Raw genomic sequence first — 20,654 nt, 5'->3', positions numbered from 1 at the left:
CTGAAAGAATCAGCCTTGAGACGGTGATTTTCTAATGTCAAAAGACGCAGGCTGACAGAGCCTTTAATCATTTGTCATGTAAGGCAGAAGTTTATTTAAGTGTCATTTAGCCCGGTTCCTTCAGCAGTGACATTTCTGGAATGGTTTTTGACTTGTACTTTAGTGTCAGATGATTTTTAAGTCAGTAATTTTCCCTCTAAAATAAATAATGCCCGGAGACCGTGCCCTGGCAGCCCTGTACATTTCCACTAGTGCTCCCCTGAAAGAATGATTTAGCTGTATTTATTTTCTTCTTCACTGTGAGGCGGGGGACATAATATATAACCCACATGCAGTAATTCAACACCTTGGTAACATATTAATCAGTTCAAAACCTGCTCTCTCCAGTGGAGCCAAGAAACTGATAAGACATTGTCTTTTAATAATCTCATGATAAAAGGTTATTTTGAAGTTTAAGGCTTTTCACTGAGATGAGATGACGTGAAAATGCTTTCCTCCTGACTCAGAGATGCTGTGTCGTTCAAATTGCAGTGGAATTCTAAAAATAACAAGAAAAAGGAGCGGTAGCACTCGCAAGGATCTTTCTTCACTTCATATTTCATGAACTGACAGAATGATATCCTACATTTAAAGTCTAAGTTAAGTCCTCCCAACTGGAGCTGAGTGTCTGCTGCCACATCGAGTTAAGAGAGGATTCCTTTACAGGAGCAGAAGCATGACAACAACTTTCTGTTAATGCAAGATGGACAGATCTCTGCCTACTTAACCCACGTCATGAAAGAAATTCACTGAGGGGAATTATATGAATTACAACAATTATTATCATTAAATTATTACAGATAGTGGCTAGTGCTTTATAGATAGTTCTGTTTTCATAGTACGAAATCAAGCTTTTGAATCACTACTTAACAAAGTGTCTTAAAAAAACACAGAATTGGGAACCTTATTGACTGCAGCTTGGCGTGATGATAAAACAACTTAACTGCACAGCTCATGAGTAATGTGGCAGCATAACACACTCCCTGCCAGTACAGGCTCTCTGCCATACGTAATGACTTGTCACACCGTTGCTATGTAAAGCACTTCTATTACTACTGATAATAACAATAATAGAAATAATTATAATTATGCCATTAATCACATGTAAGCCACGTTTAGTGACACTTCATTTACAAACACTAAAAAACACTTTGGTTGCCCCACTCTAAATTTAACATGTCACAATCTTAGCGAGAGTGCCATAATAGAGTTCTCATTTCGTGGCGTCTTTCCTGCGTGTGTTATGTTTTGTTTTTTGGATGATGTGCACACTTGGGTGTGATGGGAGGTGAAATTTGGCCACCTCCTCGAGAGGAAACCAGCATGATGCACAGCAAATGTTTTTAATACGCACTCTAATGTGTAAGTGGATCTGTTTTTTCATACTCTCTCAGGCTTATTTGAATCACTTAAAACGTCTAGGTCAGGCAAAGGCTTGGAATGAAGGGACCGAATCATTACTGTCAAAAAGGAAACGCTGCTAATGGTAACAGGGTTTTAGGGCCATGCGCTCATTTCAGAATCAATCATAGGTGAGTGGTGCTCTGAAATGAAAATCATTTTGGAATATATTTTGCTACAGCAATAACGAGAGGCCAGAGTGGATTTTTTTTTTTTCTCTTGAGTTGGTCAAATGAAACAGACCTTGTGGCCCACTGCGAACAACATAATTTTTTCTTTTACGTAACTGATGATTTGCGTGGTCTGGACAGTATAGAGGTTGGGGACCTCCACTCAAGACAAGTAGCTGCATGTGTTAGCCATTTTCCTGATTAATGATGCATCAAAATGAGAGATGATTGATGCCCTGAAATATAATTACATTCATAACTTAAGTGTGTTTGTTTTAAGACCACAAAAAGTGCATGTTTTTTCGCAGGACTTCCAACATTACAGAGAGCGCTTCACCTGGGCCAAGCTATATGTACCATGAAAATGCCTTTGTAAAAGTCCAGCATGGAAACACTGAAACATTATTTTGTGCAGATTTATGGACACATCGATATGCGGTCCCTTGAGTCTGTATACTGAGGTGTTATGGACACACAAAAATGTTGTAAAAAGCCTTAACAAAAGAGTGAGGGAATAACTTTGCAATGGAAAGTCCCGACTGCCAAGTCTCAGACTGTATTTGCCAGCGCAGTAATGTTTGGGGTCAAGATTGTGGGGTTCGCTTCCAATTACTGACTACCCCACCATCTTACCTCTGTTCCAGCCCCATGATGAGCACTCCATAATTGCCACTCCAAATGATACTTCTCCTTACCTCACAATAGCTCTGTGCTCACCCAAGTTATTCACTGCCCTGCTGTTTCCTTTCAAACAAAATAGATCAATCTGTCTGTTAAATTTCAGGTTGAACAACCATGCTATGTATCTCTGGGTCCCTGAAATGTCTTACTTTTACTTTGGCCTTTGTAAAAACCCAGTTTGGTATAAAAGTCAGCATTTAAGCTTTCCACACTTTGTTGAGTATGTGACCAGTGTAGAAGGATGGGAAAAGGAAAAGGCAGACAATCAATCATAAAAATCTGCTGCACAGAAGCCCCACTGTGGTTCCTGTGTCTTCTGACAGGCTTTAATAAGCTTCCTCTTGTGTGGAGCCCAGTGTTTGCAGTAGAAGCCGCTTCAGGCGGCCTTGTGTAATGTTACTTTTGCCATCACGTAATTACTTCAGCTGGGATTGGCTTAACAAAAATAGGCATGACTTACCATTCATTTATCAAAAGTTATGTCTGTGATTACACGATAATTCTACTGTACTCAGCTGCAGATGACACTTCAGTGATGGCATAGGAAAACCATTGTTTTTTTTAATGTTGAATTTCACTGAAGTTAACTTTGGCAGCTTCTCTGTTCATTAGCAGTGTTTTCACTTGCAAGAATAGGCTGTGTGTCGGTGGACCCTGACCAAAACCAAATGACCTTGGCCATCTACAATAGCTTACGGACCATGATGCCAGCAACCGTAACTGTGAATAAAAACAGTCGTACAACTTAACTGTACATCAGAGGTTTGTTGAGGTTTCTTGCAACCGCATTATATCCCTTTTAAATGTTTACTGTAGTTTACCACTCTATAGCATTGGCAAACAAGGCAAAATCACAGCAAAGGAGGGAGGGAGAGTTTCCAAGCCGCAGCAAAGCTTTGGTTATGCAAAGTACAACAAGGGACAACTGTGAGCAGCCGTGGGAAAACTGCCTACTGCTGAGTTACAGTAAGAGATCTGTGCCCATGTGGCTGAGGGCACTGTAGCTACTACTTGTTACTCGACAGGCTCAAGTGATGGCACCATGCTCAGTCTGACGGTGGGTCTGTCAGCTAATCAGTGCATCACAGTGATCTAAGCCTGGTCTTACTCCCAGGGCATCAGAATACACTGTCTGGGCAGTGTCCCTGACACCACTATAATGATGTCGAGGGCACCATTTAAAGTGAGACAGGACAGGCTTTCAAACAGCTCCAATGTAAGCCCCTCCATGTTATTATTAGACCTTCAGAGCAATGGGCGCAGTGTAAAGAGGATGAAAATCCACATAGGCTGGGCTGGAAGGGAGGTGGATTGATCCAACAAGGACAGGACTTTGATACAGGAGACTGATGTTTGTGTCCATGTGGAAAAAAAGAAAGCCTTAAGTTATTTGGTCCCATTTGGCATTAGTGATGTGAGACGACTCACGTGAATAACGTCAACCACAATCTTTTTCTAACTCTGATCAAGTGGTTTTGTTGCTGAGACCTAACAGCCGACCTCTTCTTATTCATGTGAGTCAAATCAGGTGACTTATTGCTGCCCCCTTCTACCACAAGATCCAACGACCCCCTCTTTGTCAAGATACAATGCACAAGGCTGCCCCTGGTGTCATAACAGTGATTCCGAGGGCTTCCGTGTCAAAATATGACCAGTAGAGATGAGATCATGTTTTTGGTCTAGACTGAAATATAACAGCTATATGGTTGGAGAAGTTTTACAGACATTTGTGGTCCCTAGAAGATGAATCATAAGGACTTTGATGATCCCCTGACTTTTCATCTAGCATCACAACACCACAGTCAAAGTGTTCCCAGTTCATGTAACCCTAAAAGATTTTACAATTGTTTGACTTTTTATATAGTGCCACCATGAGGTTGTGGTTTTGAAGGAATTGGCTCCACAGTTATTGGTTTGATTCCCATGAAATTTTGTACATGAACACATTTCTCCTTTGGGGTGAACCCTATTAACCTTTAACATTCTCTCCTCATAAATTAACAAATGTTAGCATGCTAACATGGAAACTAAGATGTTTCACTGTTGATGCAAAGGACCACTACGCCCAAGTACAGCCTCCTTGAGCTGTAGACTGTTAGCTTTCTTGGCTAACAGCATACTAACACAGTAAGCTAAGTTGGTGAACATGTGGTAACCGTTATAACTTGCTTAACATCAACATGTTATGGTGACATTAGCATTTAGCTCAAAGCACCTTTCAGCCACTAGCTTGTCTGTAAACTCGTCTTTTTTCTTGTTCATTGATCTCTCAGTAGCTGTAACTATGTCAAGCAATGAATTGATGCCCCTCTTTTCCACCTTTCAAAGGTTCCAGGAGTACAAAGCCCTGGAGACCCTGGTTGGCCTACTGACTGATCAGCCTGAAGAGGTGCTTGTAAATGTGGTGGGAGCCCTCGGAGAATTTGCCCAGATACCTGCCAACAAGGCCACCATCCGCAAGTGTGGAGGCATCAAGTCACTTGTGAACCTGCTCACTGGAACAAACCAGGCATGTTGAATTTTCCCGCACTGCATAAAGGATAATCTCATCTTCAAACCCTGCTCCTTCAGCGCACTGATTCATGTGTGTACATTCTGTTTGTCACTTTACCAGGCGCTGCTCGTGAATGTAACCAAGGCAGTGGGCGCCTGTGCTACAGATATGAACAACATGGCGTAAGTCTGTCTCCTCCAGCATATCCAACCAGCTAATATGGTCTTGGACATTTAGAGTACAGTTTACACTAGGCAAACAGCCCGATGTGAGGTGTCTCTTAAAATGTCATTAGTGGCTTGCTCACTGTCATTACCGAATTACCTCCAAACACATATTCTTGGCTGTGTATTTATGTCTTATGTTTTGACAAGGGAATGACACCAATTCTAGGATCCAAACACAGTATCATTAACCTGTCATGGGCTGATGCTTAAAGAAATCTATGTTCTTTTAATTTGTAATTACGCAGGTACTTTTCTCTTTCATCCCCAACTTAATGACAGATTTTAAAAGCTTTGTTTATTGTACCTGCTGTGTTAAATACAGTTGTGGTTTAATTCCCGGTGCTTTACTATAGCTTTGTGGTCACCGTCAGGACTTGAGCTGGTCAGACGAACATACCTAAAGCCGTACCCTGTCCAAGACTACATGGCTGGGAAAACACAGTGAACCACAGTCCAGAGCAGTCTTTGTTCTGTGTTCATGTAACCTCACCCTCAAGACTGCAGAACATTGTGGAGCTTCCATCTGTGTCTCGTTGCTTTTACGAGGCTGTTATGGACTACAAGACCCTTCTTAATTAGCACTGGACACAAACACAACTCTGAGTTTACATTGTTAGCTGTTAATGCTACCATGTGAGCCTATTACAATTGTTTGGAGGAAAAAACCAAGGGGTTCAATAAAAGTGAAGCATGGCAAAATAAAGCCACTAACTGTGGTAAACTTCACACAAGAGGAGAAGTGTTTGACTCAACATGTTCCCCATGTTTTCTCACGTTATGTATACTTAGGCCAGACCTTGTCGTTTTTCAGCCGGCGGACTTCGCTGTAAACAGAGAGTTCTTATTTCAGCGGCCGCTTGTATGTTGTGTATGTTTTGTGGCCATGGCTTATTTTGAGACATGTGTGTACAGTAGTTTGCAGAGCAATTAACATAACTCACATTTGATTGTTTCCTGCTCTGACCCAACACTGTTTTTCAGATCCCTGTGATTAGACGGTGTTTGGCTTGCTAACAAATATGATGATGAATATGTATGCATGATACCACACAGTTAGCTACAACAGTCCTGTCAGTTAACATGACTTCATCCCACCAACAGAAACTTTGTCTCTAATACCATCTCCTGTTGATCAGCGCAATCATTCTCTCATCATCATTTTCATGCAGGTCATCTATAACTACTGAGAGCCCAAAACAAACACCGATCACTTTCAAGTTTTCCATGAAATACTCGTGTGTTTGTTTTCATTCTCAACCAGTAGGCAGTGTGCGGTTAATGACATAGCACTTCCTCCAGTGAATCCTGTGTAGCTACAAGAGTGAACACACGTTGTTTAATGCCTCCAGGGTTTGTGGTCTCCTCCTCTAATCCATCACTGTCAGCTGCGACTTCATTGCTAATCTGTTTCATACCTGCTTCATGGGAAGACAGAGCTGTTTTGGCGGATGATATGACGCTTCACTTTTGTTTTTGGTCTGGATTTAGGAGGCCCTGCAGACTGGGATCTGATGTTATGATCCCTGTAGACTGATTTATGTGCAAACGGAAGACAGATGGCGCAGGGGACGTCCCTGATGAGTATTCGCTCGTTGCCAGTCACGGAGATACTGTGATTAGGGAGTGTTTAAGTAATTATGACAGCATTCAATGTCGGCCTTGTTGGTGGAAGCACACATGGGGAACACGTTACATGTTATTTATACCAGACAACGGGTGCACTGTGGCGTAATTCTTTGGGTTCCCAGAGCCTGACTGCAGTTTTGACTACAGTCATGTGTACGACATGAAATACAGTTCATGCCTAAGTAAACTTCACTCAGACCCTATGAAATATAGAGCGACCTGTCTCTGGCTCTGTTTGATTTGGAAAGAGGTCCTCTTTTTGGCTCTGGTTGAAAAACAAGCCACCAACATAAAGTGTAAGTTTGTCTCACTTTCTATTTATAAATCCATGTATGAAGAACTATACACAGACGTATGTGCATAAACCTCTGGCCCACGCCACGCTGAGCTCTTCGAACGGAGAGTGACTTGAGTGAGCTGACAGTTTCAGGTCTGAGGAGGAACTGAGAGGACCGAAGACAAAGTTCTGATGAAGAGCCAGTGCTGAAATCAATAGATGCTTTGATCCCACTTGGCTGTACTTGTGTTGAACTTGCTGCCGGCCAGGCTGATACAGCCAGAGCTCTGAGAAACAAACAAAATCAAATAAGTTACACTGTTAAATCTTTCAAGCAGAAAATGATGTTTAATGCAAGATCTCAGTGAAATCACAATGTAATACTGTCTTTGCTCCATGTTCATTCCTTTCTCCTTTTTCCCTTCATCTCTACTTCTCACACTACTCTCTGTCTCTCTCCCTACAGAATCATTGACCAGCTTGATGGAGTCCGCCTGGTGTGGTCCTTATTAAAGAACCCCAGTGCAGATGTTCAGTCCAGTGCTGCCTGGGCCCTTTGTCCATGCATTAAGAATGCAAAGGTACGGCACACTGAAGTTCATTCGTCTTCTGCGCGTGTCCTGTGTGTGCAAGCGAAGCACACCAAAGGCACACAGATTGCCTCTAAATCAAAGAGGTCTGCAGAGTTCGTGTCGTTTCAGAATTAAGGGTTATCCCGCTCACAAAACAGAAGCCTGCTTATATCACCATGCTTGTCTCTAAAGCTCTCCCTCCAACCTGCTGCTGCTGGGAGGTTAGCAGGGGCAGAGCTGTGTCAGAGGGGGCTTACATGAACCTCGGGCTAATATGAAGCAGAGAGGCCTCCTTGGCACACTGGGATTGGTGAATTGGGAAGCAGGCAGAGAGAAAGACTGTGTAATATCCTGTGGCATGGCTTCTGATTTCCCTGCTGAAAATCTTCCCTCAACATGCTACTAGTTACAGAGACAGACAATCCACACATAGAACATAGGGTACCTGACAGTTTCTGTGAACCCACTCATCTAATGAAAGCACTGCACAAATGCCTTGGAACTCGCAACATGGCCATGAATACTAAGTATACAATTTTAGATAGAAATCTGCATCTAATAAATTTTAAAGGTCCATAAACATGGCACATTTTATTTAAAGTTCACCACCTGTCACATTTTAAAGTATGTGGAAATAATCTATCATTAATATTTTGTTTGACTAAAACTAAACAAATCAAAACAAAACAGAAAAGAAACTCTGGATCTGGCCTCAGCCCCACTGCTTGCCGTAGGTTTTGCTTCAGCTTTTCGCTTTTTCCAGAGATGGCATGGCGCTACAACAGAGTATGAAGATGGGTCTGGCTGTGCAAGACTAGCTAGGTTGACTGCTGAAAGAACAGTGTGCATCAAGATGGCTAGCATTAGAGGAAACATTGGCGAGATCCAGCCACACGCGTGAGCCTTAGTTAGCATCTTTTATATGTTAATGTTGTTTGTTAGCTTGTAGGCTAACTGGCAGTGGCTGACACAGCATTAGTGGTTGCTAGACATACAGTAATATATATATATATATATATATATAGTATAGTAGTATATATATATATAGATACTGGAAGGAAGCTCCAGGGTCCGGTTTACATCCAAAAACTGCACACTCTTCCATATCTGCTGTCAAAAATGTCACTACACAAATGCAAACTCTGTTCTCTCTCAAGTTCACACACTGATGTTGTGTCAAAGTCTGATCCCCTGCTGATGTGTATTTCCTGTATTAGTCAGCGATTGGCTTTTGTTTTAGCGACATACTTAAAAGAGCACTCCAGTGAAGTTGGCATCCAGAAGTTAGCATCTCACTTGTTCCCTCGTCAAAAAGCCCATGGGATTCTTCCATTGGATTTTGGATTACTGCAGAAAATAAGCTCTGTGACAAACAAACATTTATGATACTTAAAAGATTTATTCATCAAGATAATCTTCACAAATGAACACGACTTTTATGGTTTTTGAAGCCTAAATGCACCCACCAGAAGTAAAAAGCTAACATTAAGCTGACGTTACCATCACAACAAAGCCATGTATGATGTCCTAGCATGATGATGTTCTCTAGCCTCATTCAGCCACTTGTTAGCAACTGCATTTTTTAAGACACATAAAAGCCTCAAAATTCATGAATGGGTATTTACTGACGTATTTTATGTCGTAGAACAAAACATGAAAGTCTCTTAAGCCTGTGTTACCAACAGACCTTACATCAGGTGCCTAACCAAATACCCACTGACTTCAAGATGAGGGAACAGGGAGGGAAAAAGTGCTAACTTAATTACGAGTTTTAGGAATTAATCCTGAGGCACTTTATCTAGCTTGACCAGTGTACATTTGAATTTTTAAATATTAGAGAGGTGCACAGACTTTGCTCCCTTCAGTAGTGGAAGGTAAAAACACCTCTCAAGGGATAATCTTTGTGCAGATACAAGTCTGTATTGTCAGTGTCAGACATTTAAGGGGACATAAACATCAGAAAAACACATCTTTTAGTGGAGGGGGACATAAAGAAAATATTTTACACATCTAAGTCCACATGTAGGTGTTGGTCAGTACGACTACATGTACGTGAAAAATAATGTGTTACGTCTCCTGTGGCTCCAGAGGGAGCTGTGTGAAGTCTCATAAATCTTCTCATGTCACTTGAGTCAGTGTTGGCCAGGCCCGAAGCCTAGTTTGAAAATGACAAACAATCTATGGGTGTGGAGTGAGATTACCAGACCTCTGTAGCCTGCTCCTCATCTCTGTTGGAGGCTAGTGGCTCGAGTCTGCATTGGCCACAGCCGAGCTGTTTGTGGTCTAGTTTTGACAAAGAAGAAGAATGCGTGGAATAAGAAAAAAGATATCACTGGTTTTGCTGCATTGATTTTCATACATTATTCAAAACAGTCCATCTTGATTCAGACAAAGTTATGCAATACTGAATTAGTGGAGTACTGTTTTAAACGTTCTGAGCCCCTTTGTGCCATCGTCACAGTCCTTTAGCTGCGTCCTAAACAACAGCGTTGTCAGTCAACTCTAATTTCAGTTACACATCAGCAGGTCTTTGATCCTCTGAGCACTTGTATCACTTCCAACTACGAACGTAATGTTGTTCTATTAGATTATCGCTGTGATTAAGGTAAACAGCTTGTCAGTGGGACAATCTGGTTAAGTTTAAACAGATATATTGGGCCCAGACAGGTGTCTTGGGGGTGAAGCCCTTTTCTTTTTTCTGGCTGGAATTTCTCTGGCCCAGAAGTGTAGCGAAAATGATGCATGGCAACCATATGGAGGGAGAGAGGGGGGCCTGTGGACCCACTATTGAGCGCTAACAAAGTTTGACAATGTTTGTCTGGACGTCAGTGTGCCAATTTTGAGGGAAATTCATGAACATGCTTTTTGGGTGATTTTCTTGGGACAGGGGCAATGACAAGAGCTAAATAGTGCTCTCGGCCCATCGAGCTGAGGAACCTGATACAGCTGCTTCGGTGCAGTCGTTATTTAGATAAAAACCCCATGTGGTTTGTGTTAGCAGTTCCATAGTGAATTTATGAGAGAGCCGTGGTATAAATGCATCTGCTGGATGCTCTATACAGCACTGCTGCCCCTCCACAGACACAGACAGACGCTGTGCTCTTAAACTCACTTAGTACCATACAAGTACTATAAAGACTTAGCAGTGAATCATTCAATTATCTTTTTTCTCCAATCAAGGAAGTAGAACCCTCCCAGTCACACGTAATGGGGTGTATCATTAATTTGCCTGGACGCAGACGCACATTTAGATGCTTGATTTATTTTTCCCTTACATTATAGCCATGTATGTTATAGAAGCCTGATTGCTCCAGAGACGGGGTCAGGGCACGCTTCTGCCAGTCTGAGCTTGGCTTGCTCCCCTCAGCTCGAGATCACGCACAGCAGATAATGTGTTTTCTATTTCATTTCATCCAGGGTAAGAGGAGGGGAGAGAGAGAGAGGATAGCAAGAGAGGCCTTTCCGTGTTCAGCCTCATAATGTTGCGGTTTTCAGATCTGGGGGCCCGTCCAGGCCATGAAAGAGATTCGGGCTAGTCTATCGCAGCTGGTGGCTTGAGAGAGCTTCCTCTGTCGCAGGGACTCCCGGCCAGCCGTCATCAGTATTCCTGAGGAAGGGCTTCCTGTGTGTCGGGGGGTCAGCTCCTGGCCCCGGCACCCCTCCCTCCCTCCCTCCCTACCCTGCACTGCACACATGGCTCATCCTCTGGCACGGCATCACAGGGCCCATACACCGCACTCTGGCCTGATCTCAGCTGTGAGCTCTCTGTTAAAGAGGACAACACAACAGAGCATCCAGCTCTCCCAAAGTAGCTGTTCACTAAAACTGTAAATCAGCTTCTGCTTTTGTCACTGCCGAATTTGATGAAATCCCTTAATTTATGGAATGAGGAACAACCATACAGTGCCCATAATAAATCCTCTCTGGACATGTAGATTGATGTCGAAACAGACTCAAATTAAGCGTGCTTTGTGATCTGCATCTAGTCGTCCATAATTGTATGCTTAAAATTTCTGTTCTATTTTCAAAGCACTGAACATTACAGACGCGGCCACCTTGATGTATTCTCCCGCGGCTGGCGATATGGTGCGTTGTGATTTTAAACAGCAGCCTGATGTGCCAAGCCATACTGAAGCAAGCGTCTCTGCCAGCCCTTCCGCTGTGGTTCTCTCAGCACTCCCTACCAGCCTGTTGGTTTGGTACGCATTGCCCCATAAGTGGCTGGGAGTCCTGTGGTACCAGCTGGTGCCATGAACTGAAACCATGAAGCCTTGAGTCTACGCTGTGTCAGTCTGAGGCAGACGTCTTAAATGTCACCTCTAAGCTCTAAATTCTATGTGTCATCTTCATTATGACAAGTGAGGGTGAGAGGAGGAGAGGCTGACAAAGATGTCAAACTTATTGCTTGTTCGCCCAGAACCACAACAGGGTGTTGTTAGTGTTGAAGGCATCTGTTTTACACAGATAAAGATAGCTCTACTGGTTAGTTTGCACTGATGGGACTTTGATTGTTGCCTGATGAGAATACTTTGTTTGTACTTATTTAGTGCCCTTTGTTTTGTCTGCTTCGCTCACATGCCACTGCCTGCCTCTCCTCTTTCCTTTCCTCCTCATTACCCTACCTCCCTCTTCATCATCCTCCTCGTTCATTTTGACAGAGCACCAGCTAATAACAGACTCTTTGACTATAGGATGCAGGGGAAATGGTGCGCTCCCTTGTCGGTGGATTGGAACTGATTGTTAATTTGCTGAAGTCAACAAACAACGAGGTGCTGGCAAGCATTTGCGCCGCCATCGCCAAAATAGCCAAAGACAAGGAGAACCTGGCAGTGCTTACTGATCACGGGGTAGTCCCGCTGCTGGCCAAGTTGACTAACACAGTAAGTACACCTCACTGCTGGAGACAAACAACAAGGTTTTACTATTCAACAGCACTGCAGTTACTGTCAATATACAAATAACTGTCTTTACAATGGATTTTAGTTGGCCTTTTCTTACTCCGTGCAGCATAAACCCAGCTAATGAGAAGAACATTTTAGATTTTGCCAAGAGTCTCTTGCAGAGCTGAAGCAGAGCTTGTTATTCTCTGCATTGTACAGACAGGCCTCTGGGGATCAATAGCATCCTGTTCTCCTCTCCACAGACTGATGACAGGCTCCGTCGCCACCTGGCTGAGGCCATCGGCCACTGCTGCATGTGGGGCAGCAACAGGGCATCCTTCGGTGATGCTGGAGCCGTGGCCCCCTTGGTGCGTTACCTCAAGTCAAAAGACAAGGCAGTCCACCAGAGCACAGCCATGGCCCTGTACCAGCTGTCCAAGGACCCCAACAATTGCATCACCATGCATGAGAAAGGGGTGGTCAAGGTCAGTTGTCGTGTTGTTGAAGCCGGATTTATAACTCCTTACTGCTGCTTTTTTGTAGTTAATTTACAAAGTAGTCATTTCTCTAGTTTATTTGGTGCTTTTGAGACTAAATCTGGCATAATTACATTGGGGAAAATGTGCTCTGGCCTCCCATCACCCTTGTTTTAGCGATGTGTGAAAAACACTGAGTAATAAACTTTGAAAAGCTGTGACTATTTTCAGAGCCTTTGACCGATGGAGCAGAAACAAAGTGGGTTTTATTCAGCGGCGGAAACATGACTCCACTTTCTAGCCATCATGGGAATTCAGAAAAGCAAACAGCTCAGTGTGTGCGCAGTGCCATTTCTCCGGTAGACCCTAGATGCCATTACAGCACAAGTCAAAGGGCTGTAGCTGGGGGTAACTGTTGCTAAGGGCTGTTCCTGGACATCAGGGTAGAATGCAGCAGCGATATGGTTCAGGCCACAGAGTGGGGTCAGAGCTGTTCAAGGCTAAAAAAGAACAATGTTTTTTCCCCCCCGACTCTGTAAAGCTACATCCGCCAGCTTTCTTCATCATTGCAGTTGTGTAGCACTGTTCCAAAAAGAAACAAGCATTGTTTTGTCTAACATTTGAGCCTGTCGGGCTGTTTCCATGCTCAGCTCCAGAGACTGTTTATGTTTGTCTCTGACAGCGATGTAGAGATTTTATGTTGAGATTACACTGTAATTGATGTCTTGTCACAGATGATCATGTACCCATATTTCAGCATTTTGGGAAAACATTGCTATCTTATTCTCTAACTCAATCACAGACAGACTTTCACATGAGAAATCTTTTTGTGGCCACAGTGAGTTTAAATCCTTTTTCCCCCCCTAAATAACAACTGCGATATAAATTATGAAGTGGTTCTGCCATTGCAGCCAGATATTTTTTTCCCATGTTCATTAAATGGTGTACTTTAGCTTGATCTGCTGTTACAGCGCATGTGGTTCAACACGAGCCATAATTGGTAGCTGGACTGAACATTGGGTGTTCCGAAAGAGTTATGTCCAATTTGCAAAAGTCGTTAAGCTGAATGCTTTTTGTAGTTTGAGCCACGACAAAAACTGGACATGCCCTCTTTCTTTGCTCTGTGTGTGTGTGACTATATTTGACATTGCAGTGTGTGTGTATGGGCGTGAGCGTGTGTGCAAATGCAAGACATACCACCCTTTTTAATCTGTCTCTGTGTTTGCCCTTATTAATGTACCAGTTAAGAGTTGCAACACTACTCCATAATGTATTTTTGGACTTTTAAAGAGCTTAATTACCAAAGGCCACGTAACTGCACCAGCGTTGCATTTGTTCTTAATCTCAGAAGTGGAAACACAACACAGGCAGCCTCATTGTTCAGTCTGGTGAGGTCTCAGCCAGTCTGGGAGGGAGGCTGATACTTACCTGCCTGACCCCTGAGAAAACATTACAGTGTGAGAGCTTGTCAAGCTCCTCGATTCAGCGTGCACCGTACTGATGCGCTTCATGATATACAGGCAGCTGGTAGAGAGAATGTGTTAGAACAATATCCCCAATAGTTCGGGATAGGTTGGAGAAGGTTTATCGAGGATTGATACAGCGCCCTGTGTCTAATTTACGGCCCCGTGTAAAACTCTGGACGGCCTCTCGTATTATTGCAACCGTATTTCAAGGAGCTTTTCTGTGCCACTGAGAAGCTCTCAAAACATGCGCGTGCAGTATATGATTTCGAACAAGCGCAGGTCTCTCTCATTCCAGAGTTGGTTTAGAAAGTAACTTTCCTCTCTAGCACACTTAATGGTGTATGGCCCAGTCCCTTAACATTCACAGGGGAAATCAAGCATTGAAAAGAAAGTACTTTACACTGGAAAACACATTAGTGACTGGTCTTAGTCTTTTTATTCTACCATCCAAAGCCTTCAAATTTGGTCCAGAGTCAATTAAATTATTTAGTGTAAATGCTATGTGTATTAAACCTCTTTAAATAAAACATTTTCATTTGTTTTGGACTCAACCTGCCGTCATTCACAAGTTCTTTTGTTGCCTAAAAAACATATTTTCCTGCCGGCGTCTCAGATCGGACCTTGTTTGAGAAAAGGACTTCAGGTGCTCGCTCTCACAGGAAACACATACCAGGGAAAAGAGAGTTTCAGCCTGAGAGATGAATCACCCTCGCCGTTTGATTTGACATCCACTCTTGGTATCTCGCAGTTTTATACGGATGTGCTTCATTTTGTGTCATGTACAAAATCAACATGCCTGCTCCCCGCGCTTTACATCGCTTCCAAAAGGACTGGGGATTGTTTGCTGAAACCATAAATCCTTGTAGACAGCTTCAGCCAGCTATTTGTATTATAGAGGCTCTTTCATAAGAAAAGCTTTGTGAAGTAAATTGATGAAAATTACAAAATGCGGATGGTAATTATTGGTAATTTTCAACTGAAGGCATTCCAGAGCATAGTTCGCCAGGTCCTGGTATGTATTTTAGGCTTTTACTAATGTAAATGAGAAAAACGTTTGCACTTTTGTTGCCATGAGCACACTCCTGCCCCGGCACGGTTAGTGTTTGTTTTGCTTCTCTGCTTGTCTTACACGGTCAGAGAGGGAAAGGAGGGAAAGTGCACGGTAAGGCTGTGGGGAGGCCAAAATTACACCAAATGTGAGGGAAGGAATGAGAACCAAGCCGAGCATCACAGGTTTACTTCTACAGTTTCCTGTTGGTTTGTGTGAAACATGACTTCAGGTTGTGGGTGTGGTGAGCAGATGATACAGGCGCTGTGTGCTGCCTGCTCTGTTATGACTACCATGTTTTTGACATCCATGGTGTGTAATGTTTTAGAGCCTTTGACTTAATTCCCTCTCCTTCGCGCCTGCAGCAGAAATGCCAAGCAGTGTTCTTCAGGTTGCAGAGGCTTAAAGTTCAGACTGAAACTTTCCCCTTAAAGTCACTGATTTGAAAGCAGCCCTCCCTCCTTTTCCTCTTCCTCTTTAGAGACACAGAAAAAGCAGCTTAACAGTCTCTGGCTCACTGGAGGCTGCAGGGAATGTTGTTTACCTTGACTTCCCTCACTAACTTCCCCTCAGCCCAGCTGAACACTGCTGTCTGTTTGTGCTGTTTGCCTCCACGGTGGAGTCTAAAACATGGGAATGCTGGGATAGAGGGGGGGTTGATGGAGCCATAATGGTTGTCAGACCTGGCGCAGGGGAATTTAAAGCAGAACTCCTGCGGGCAGACGCGGTCCAACAGAGCGCACTTAACACCGTGACACCTCCATGTGCGATAAGGTGTGTGTGTGAACACGCTCCCCCACTCCTCAGCCAGTGGGGAGCGTGTTCCCCAGCTCCCTTCTTGGAGGTCAGGACTCAGTGGAGCTCTCTGAAGTGCAAAAACCTCAAAAACTCTCGATTCAGTTTTCAAACGAGGGGCAAGTGTTCTTGTTACCGCAGTCAGGCAATATCTAACAAGTGGCGTATTATATTCCTGGAGATCCCAGCTGGGAGGGAAAGAGCAAGCTAGAGCAAAAGGCAGCAAAGAGAGACACGCTTATCTTAGCCTAGCTGTGCGCTTCGGGAGACCTTATTTGGCGACGTCTGAATAACATGCTATGAGGTTGGCAAAAGCGCTGCCTCTGGCACTTCTCAGGCATCCTCTCTTTTCACAAAAGTGACTTGTTTAGTGAGCTGCATGTTTTCTGGAGCCTGTGGATGTAAGTTTGCTTTCAGAGGTGTTTTGGATGCTATTTAAAAATCATATAAAACTTGCGGGCAAATGTTTTACACATACTCCTCGACACTGGTGCATTGAGAGGAGCTGACATCTTGGACTGCTGTGGGCCTTTTTTCTCCACAAAATGATGTGATTATAATCAGGAGGAAGGATATTATTTTCTCAGTTTTGCGCTGTAGGTTCACAGCCCCTTCGTGCTCATACACACAAGCTGGCTCACCTCATCTTTCATCTGTTTTCTTTTCACTGTTTATCTTGGTGCTGAAAATCCTGGGAATGTCTTCTCCCCGCTTCTTTTGCTGTTTGCTGACTTTAAGTTTGCATGTAACATGGAGAGAGGTCAGTGTCAGCTCTGCTCTGACATGCATTATGAAGACGATGAGAGCAAAACAGTCTCAAGGTTGCCCTCAGCACTGATCAGCTGGACAGAGATTAGGTCTGCACACAAAATATTATTCAGGGTTCAACGTGAATGTTGAATGTCACTTGCCCGGTCAGGCATGTGGGTCAAAAAATCTACTTGCACAAAGTCAATATTTATGCACTCCTATACAGAGTGTTTCATTTATTGGCAGTTATCAACAACTAAAGTTAATTGTCATGAAAAATGAACCAATTTTATCCGCTTTGCTCTCAAACTTGCAGCAACTGCTAAATATATTGTCAGGTTATCGCCCACACCCTCTCAGACACACAATTAAACTCCTGCTTCCAGGATAATTGAAATGCTTGCTTGCGCTTCAGCTCACAAGCTTTGTCTTTACCCACTACCGTTTTCTCATGAGTGCCCAATCAGTACTGTGCACATGTGCAACTCTCAACAGAGACGAGAAAAAACTATGTGTTTAATTCAGTTTTACTTGCCAGATTTACAAGCCCAACGTGGCGTTTTACTTGCCCTAGACAATCAGGCAATCCTTATTGTTGAACGTCTTTACTGAAGATGATTTTTCAAGCTGTGAGTGACATTTCATTTGTGTGTATCCCACAAAGGAATCCCATCACTTCCTATGTTGACATGTGGAGCCAGTGCCGAACAGGATAGAGGAGTTTTGAGTAAGAGGGAGAGAAACTGAAAAAGTGGAGTTAAGCCAGAAGCTTTTAGAATCATTCTGCTGCCTTTAACTAAATGTGAATCAGTGGCTGGATGAAGGTTTTAAAGGAGCTTAGCTCTTGGATCATTTCCTTTGACAGTGACAGTCTAGATATTGTCCTCTGTGTTGCGCAGGGATGTGACATTGCCACGCTGAAACCACGGAGACAATCCCGATGTTCTTCAAACACCACTTGTAAGCCTGCTGCAGCGTGATCTTTGTTAAAGAAATCTTTTTCAAAATCCCTTTTCATGCAGTGGCGAACAAGGCCTTGATATATGGGGCTTAAAAGTGCCTCAGACGTCTCAGCAGTTAGCGTATTTATCAAAGCGTCATTATGTTTAGGAGCAGGGAGTCCTTAAGTGCTTAGTTGAGGGATGTAATGTTGCCGTTGGTTCATTATGGATGTAAACAAGACGATCCGAAATAATTGCAAGTGTGGCTTAGAAAACCTCAGTGGCACACCATTGTGATTTTACCAAGGAGCACACATTGAACAAATTTAGATTCATCCATTGCACCAGAGTATTTATGCTTACATTTACTTTTATTTTGACTCAACCCCACAGCCGCCCACAAACATAATGTAGTGATTTTGTTGAAGATAAAACAGGAAAAAAAAAAGCTCACCCCTCCAAAACACATGCCACTCAGTGGTATTTCATGTATCCAGCGTTTTCCTTTTTGCTTATTTCTGCATAATAAGAGACGAGAAATCTTTTAAATGTTCAGTTTTATGTAACCAAAAAATAAACTTCCAAAGCTAGAGATTTCTGGAGGGCGCAAAACCTTGTTCTGCAATAAGATCTAACGAGATCCATTACACAAGCCACTAATAGTCGGATATAATCTGACCTTTGGAGCGGCGGAAAGGCTGTCAAGTGGTGCGGTTCATGCTCAGGTTTTTAATGTCGAGCCTGCCCCTGCACGACTTTCATCTGAACAAACTTACAGAAGCATGTGTGCTCGCAGCTGTAACCCCTTTGCTGAGGCATGGTTTGGAAGGGTAAAGTGGGACACACACACACACACACACACACACACACACACACACACCCTGAATACACACACATACACACACTCACAGAGGGACACGTGCAGCTTTATCCCCACACAGCCACCATATATCTTTGCAGGCCATGCTGGAGGTAGTGTGCTATAGGGATGTAAACACTAGTTTCACAGTACTATATTCTATCGATTTTATTGGACAACGATACAATATTTGTCGATATCACAAAGTCTGCCACATTATGATTTTGATTCCATTCAAATCAGAGGCCTGTGATCGATATGAGATGATATCATCTGCCCATTTAACATCGATTACAGGAGAACCTTCCACCCTTTTCTTTTTTGCTTTTGGCCATAAAAGATAAAAACAACACACAAATAATTGTAACCGGTTAAGTGTGGTAAAGTCTACTTTAAATTCACCGCACCAAGACACATAAAACAGCACATGGGGTAAGTAAGCCTCCAGGGCTTTCTGTCATAAAGTCCTTTCTGGAAGAAGTTTTTCATTTCAACCCAAACCCTGATCCTTTTCCCAAAACTTCAGGACTGTGTGGCTCAAAACCCTGAAGGCAAAGTTCTCCCAACAGCCATAAAACGTGGACTAACAACAAGATCTTTTGACAGAAGTATCAAATTCAGCTAAATAATTACTGTCAAAGATCAGACAAGTTAATTATTTCTTGATAGTCACCCATTATTAGTTTAATAAGCACTTATACATTGCATAAATTAGCCTAGCAGCTAGCAGACTTTTCCTCCACTCATAGCTCAACAAATTCTATGTATAATTAAGACTCTTTCTTACTCACTGTTGGTGTTAGTCACTGCATCTCCTGACAGAACAGCACGGTTGAATTTAAGCCTGCATGCGCCTTTTTTTCCATTTGTCATGCCTAAAATTGTTGCTACAGAGCAGCTAATATTGCTGTAGCCACAAGTTAGCAGAGTGCGATGACCGGCCAGGCAGGTACGTAATGTTTCCTGAGTACTTTATCTCAATACTGTTTTGTTGACACGTGGCATGTGCTTGTCTGTTGACCCGTATTTTCTCTGAAATCCAAAATATTTCCACACTGTTGATTTATTCTGGAGTAAATGACATGTTCATCGTCTTTTTCTTGGCGGCTTGACGTTATCTGCCTCTTGCTGTTTGACAGTGACGCAGAATTTCAAAATAAAGGCGTATCCTAAAGATAATATGGATCGGTATTTTCACTTTGCATTGATGATATTAGATTGTTGATCATTGAATCAATATGTCAGTCAAGACTGATGGATCTTTAACTGTTGCTGACATGACAGTATGCAACCTGTTTGAGCACCTGTGGATGTTGAGTGTAAGTTCCTGCTGCCGACTGTAACCTCTGACCTTTGTACTCCCACAGCCCCTCATCCACATCATGGGCTCTGATGATGAGATGCTCCAGGAAGCTGCTGCTGGCTGTGTGCGCAACATCCGACTACTGGCCCTGGCTAACAGGAAGGCCCTCTTATTTCATTGATAGTCAATGATCACAGCATGCAAAAATCTACCTGAGCATCTGTGTTATTGGACACTGGCTTTAAGGTTTGTTTTCGATATGTGTTTGAAAACAGCTTCAAATAATATGTATGAGAAAAGTGTTACAAATTTAAACACCACAAGTGTTTTTAATATGTTGTATCAAATGATCTGAGAAAAGGTTTTAAATAAAATGCTTTATCTTGACTGATGAGTGTATTTATTTGCGTTCCTGCTTCCGTTCTTGCGGCGAACTTTTATCCCAAGCTCCGCATTTCCATCAGCTACCTCATCACGAGTTCATACAAACATTTTAGGAAGCCCTCTTCTCGCTCTCTGACTGCGATGATAAAAAATAAACGCTCCCTTCGCGTTTGATCCCACGCCAAATACCCCATACGTCGTTCAGCGTGAAACACTCCGCATCCTCTGCAGTAACATTCCTTAAGTAATCCACACGAGACCACAA

At 43.0% G+C, this 20,654-nt stretch overlaps 1 protein-coding gene across 1 annotated transcript in view; it reads left to right on the top strand.

Moving 5' to 3' along the window:
- The window catches only part of odad2 (outer dynein arm docking complex subunit 2), a 56,674-nt gene extending 36,319 nt beyond the window's left edge, over nucleotides 1-20,355 (top strand). The window contains exons 16-21 of the mRNA XM_049564741.1: nucleotides 4,620-4,800; nucleotides 4,906-4,967; nucleotides 7,382-7,496; nucleotides 12,179-12,367; nucleotides 12,631-12,852; nucleotides 20,070-20,355. Coding sequence (XP_049420698.1) covers nucleotides 4,620-4,800; nucleotides 4,906-4,967; nucleotides 7,382-7,496; nucleotides 12,179-12,367; nucleotides 12,631-12,852; nucleotides 20,070-20,186 — 886 coding nt within the window. The 3' untranslated portion in view covers nucleotides 20,187-20,355. The remainder of the gene's footprint in view (nucleotides 1-4,619; nucleotides 4,801-4,905; nucleotides 4,968-7,381; nucleotides 7,497-12,178; nucleotides 12,368-12,630; nucleotides 12,853-20,069) is intronic.
- The last annotated feature ends 299 nt before the right edge of the window (nucleotides 20,356-20,654 follow it).

This window comes from Epinephelus fuscoguttatus, linkage group LG21, assembly GCF_011397635.1.
Source record: "Epinephelus fuscoguttatus linkage group LG21, E.fuscoguttatus.final_Chr_v1".
Lineage (NCBI taxonomy): Eukaryota > Metazoa > Chordata > Actinopteri > Perciformes > Serranidae > Epinephelus > Epinephelus fuscoguttatus.
The sequence above is the reverse complement of the archived record's forward strand: the minus strand, read 5'-3'. Positions and strand labels throughout refer to the sequence as shown.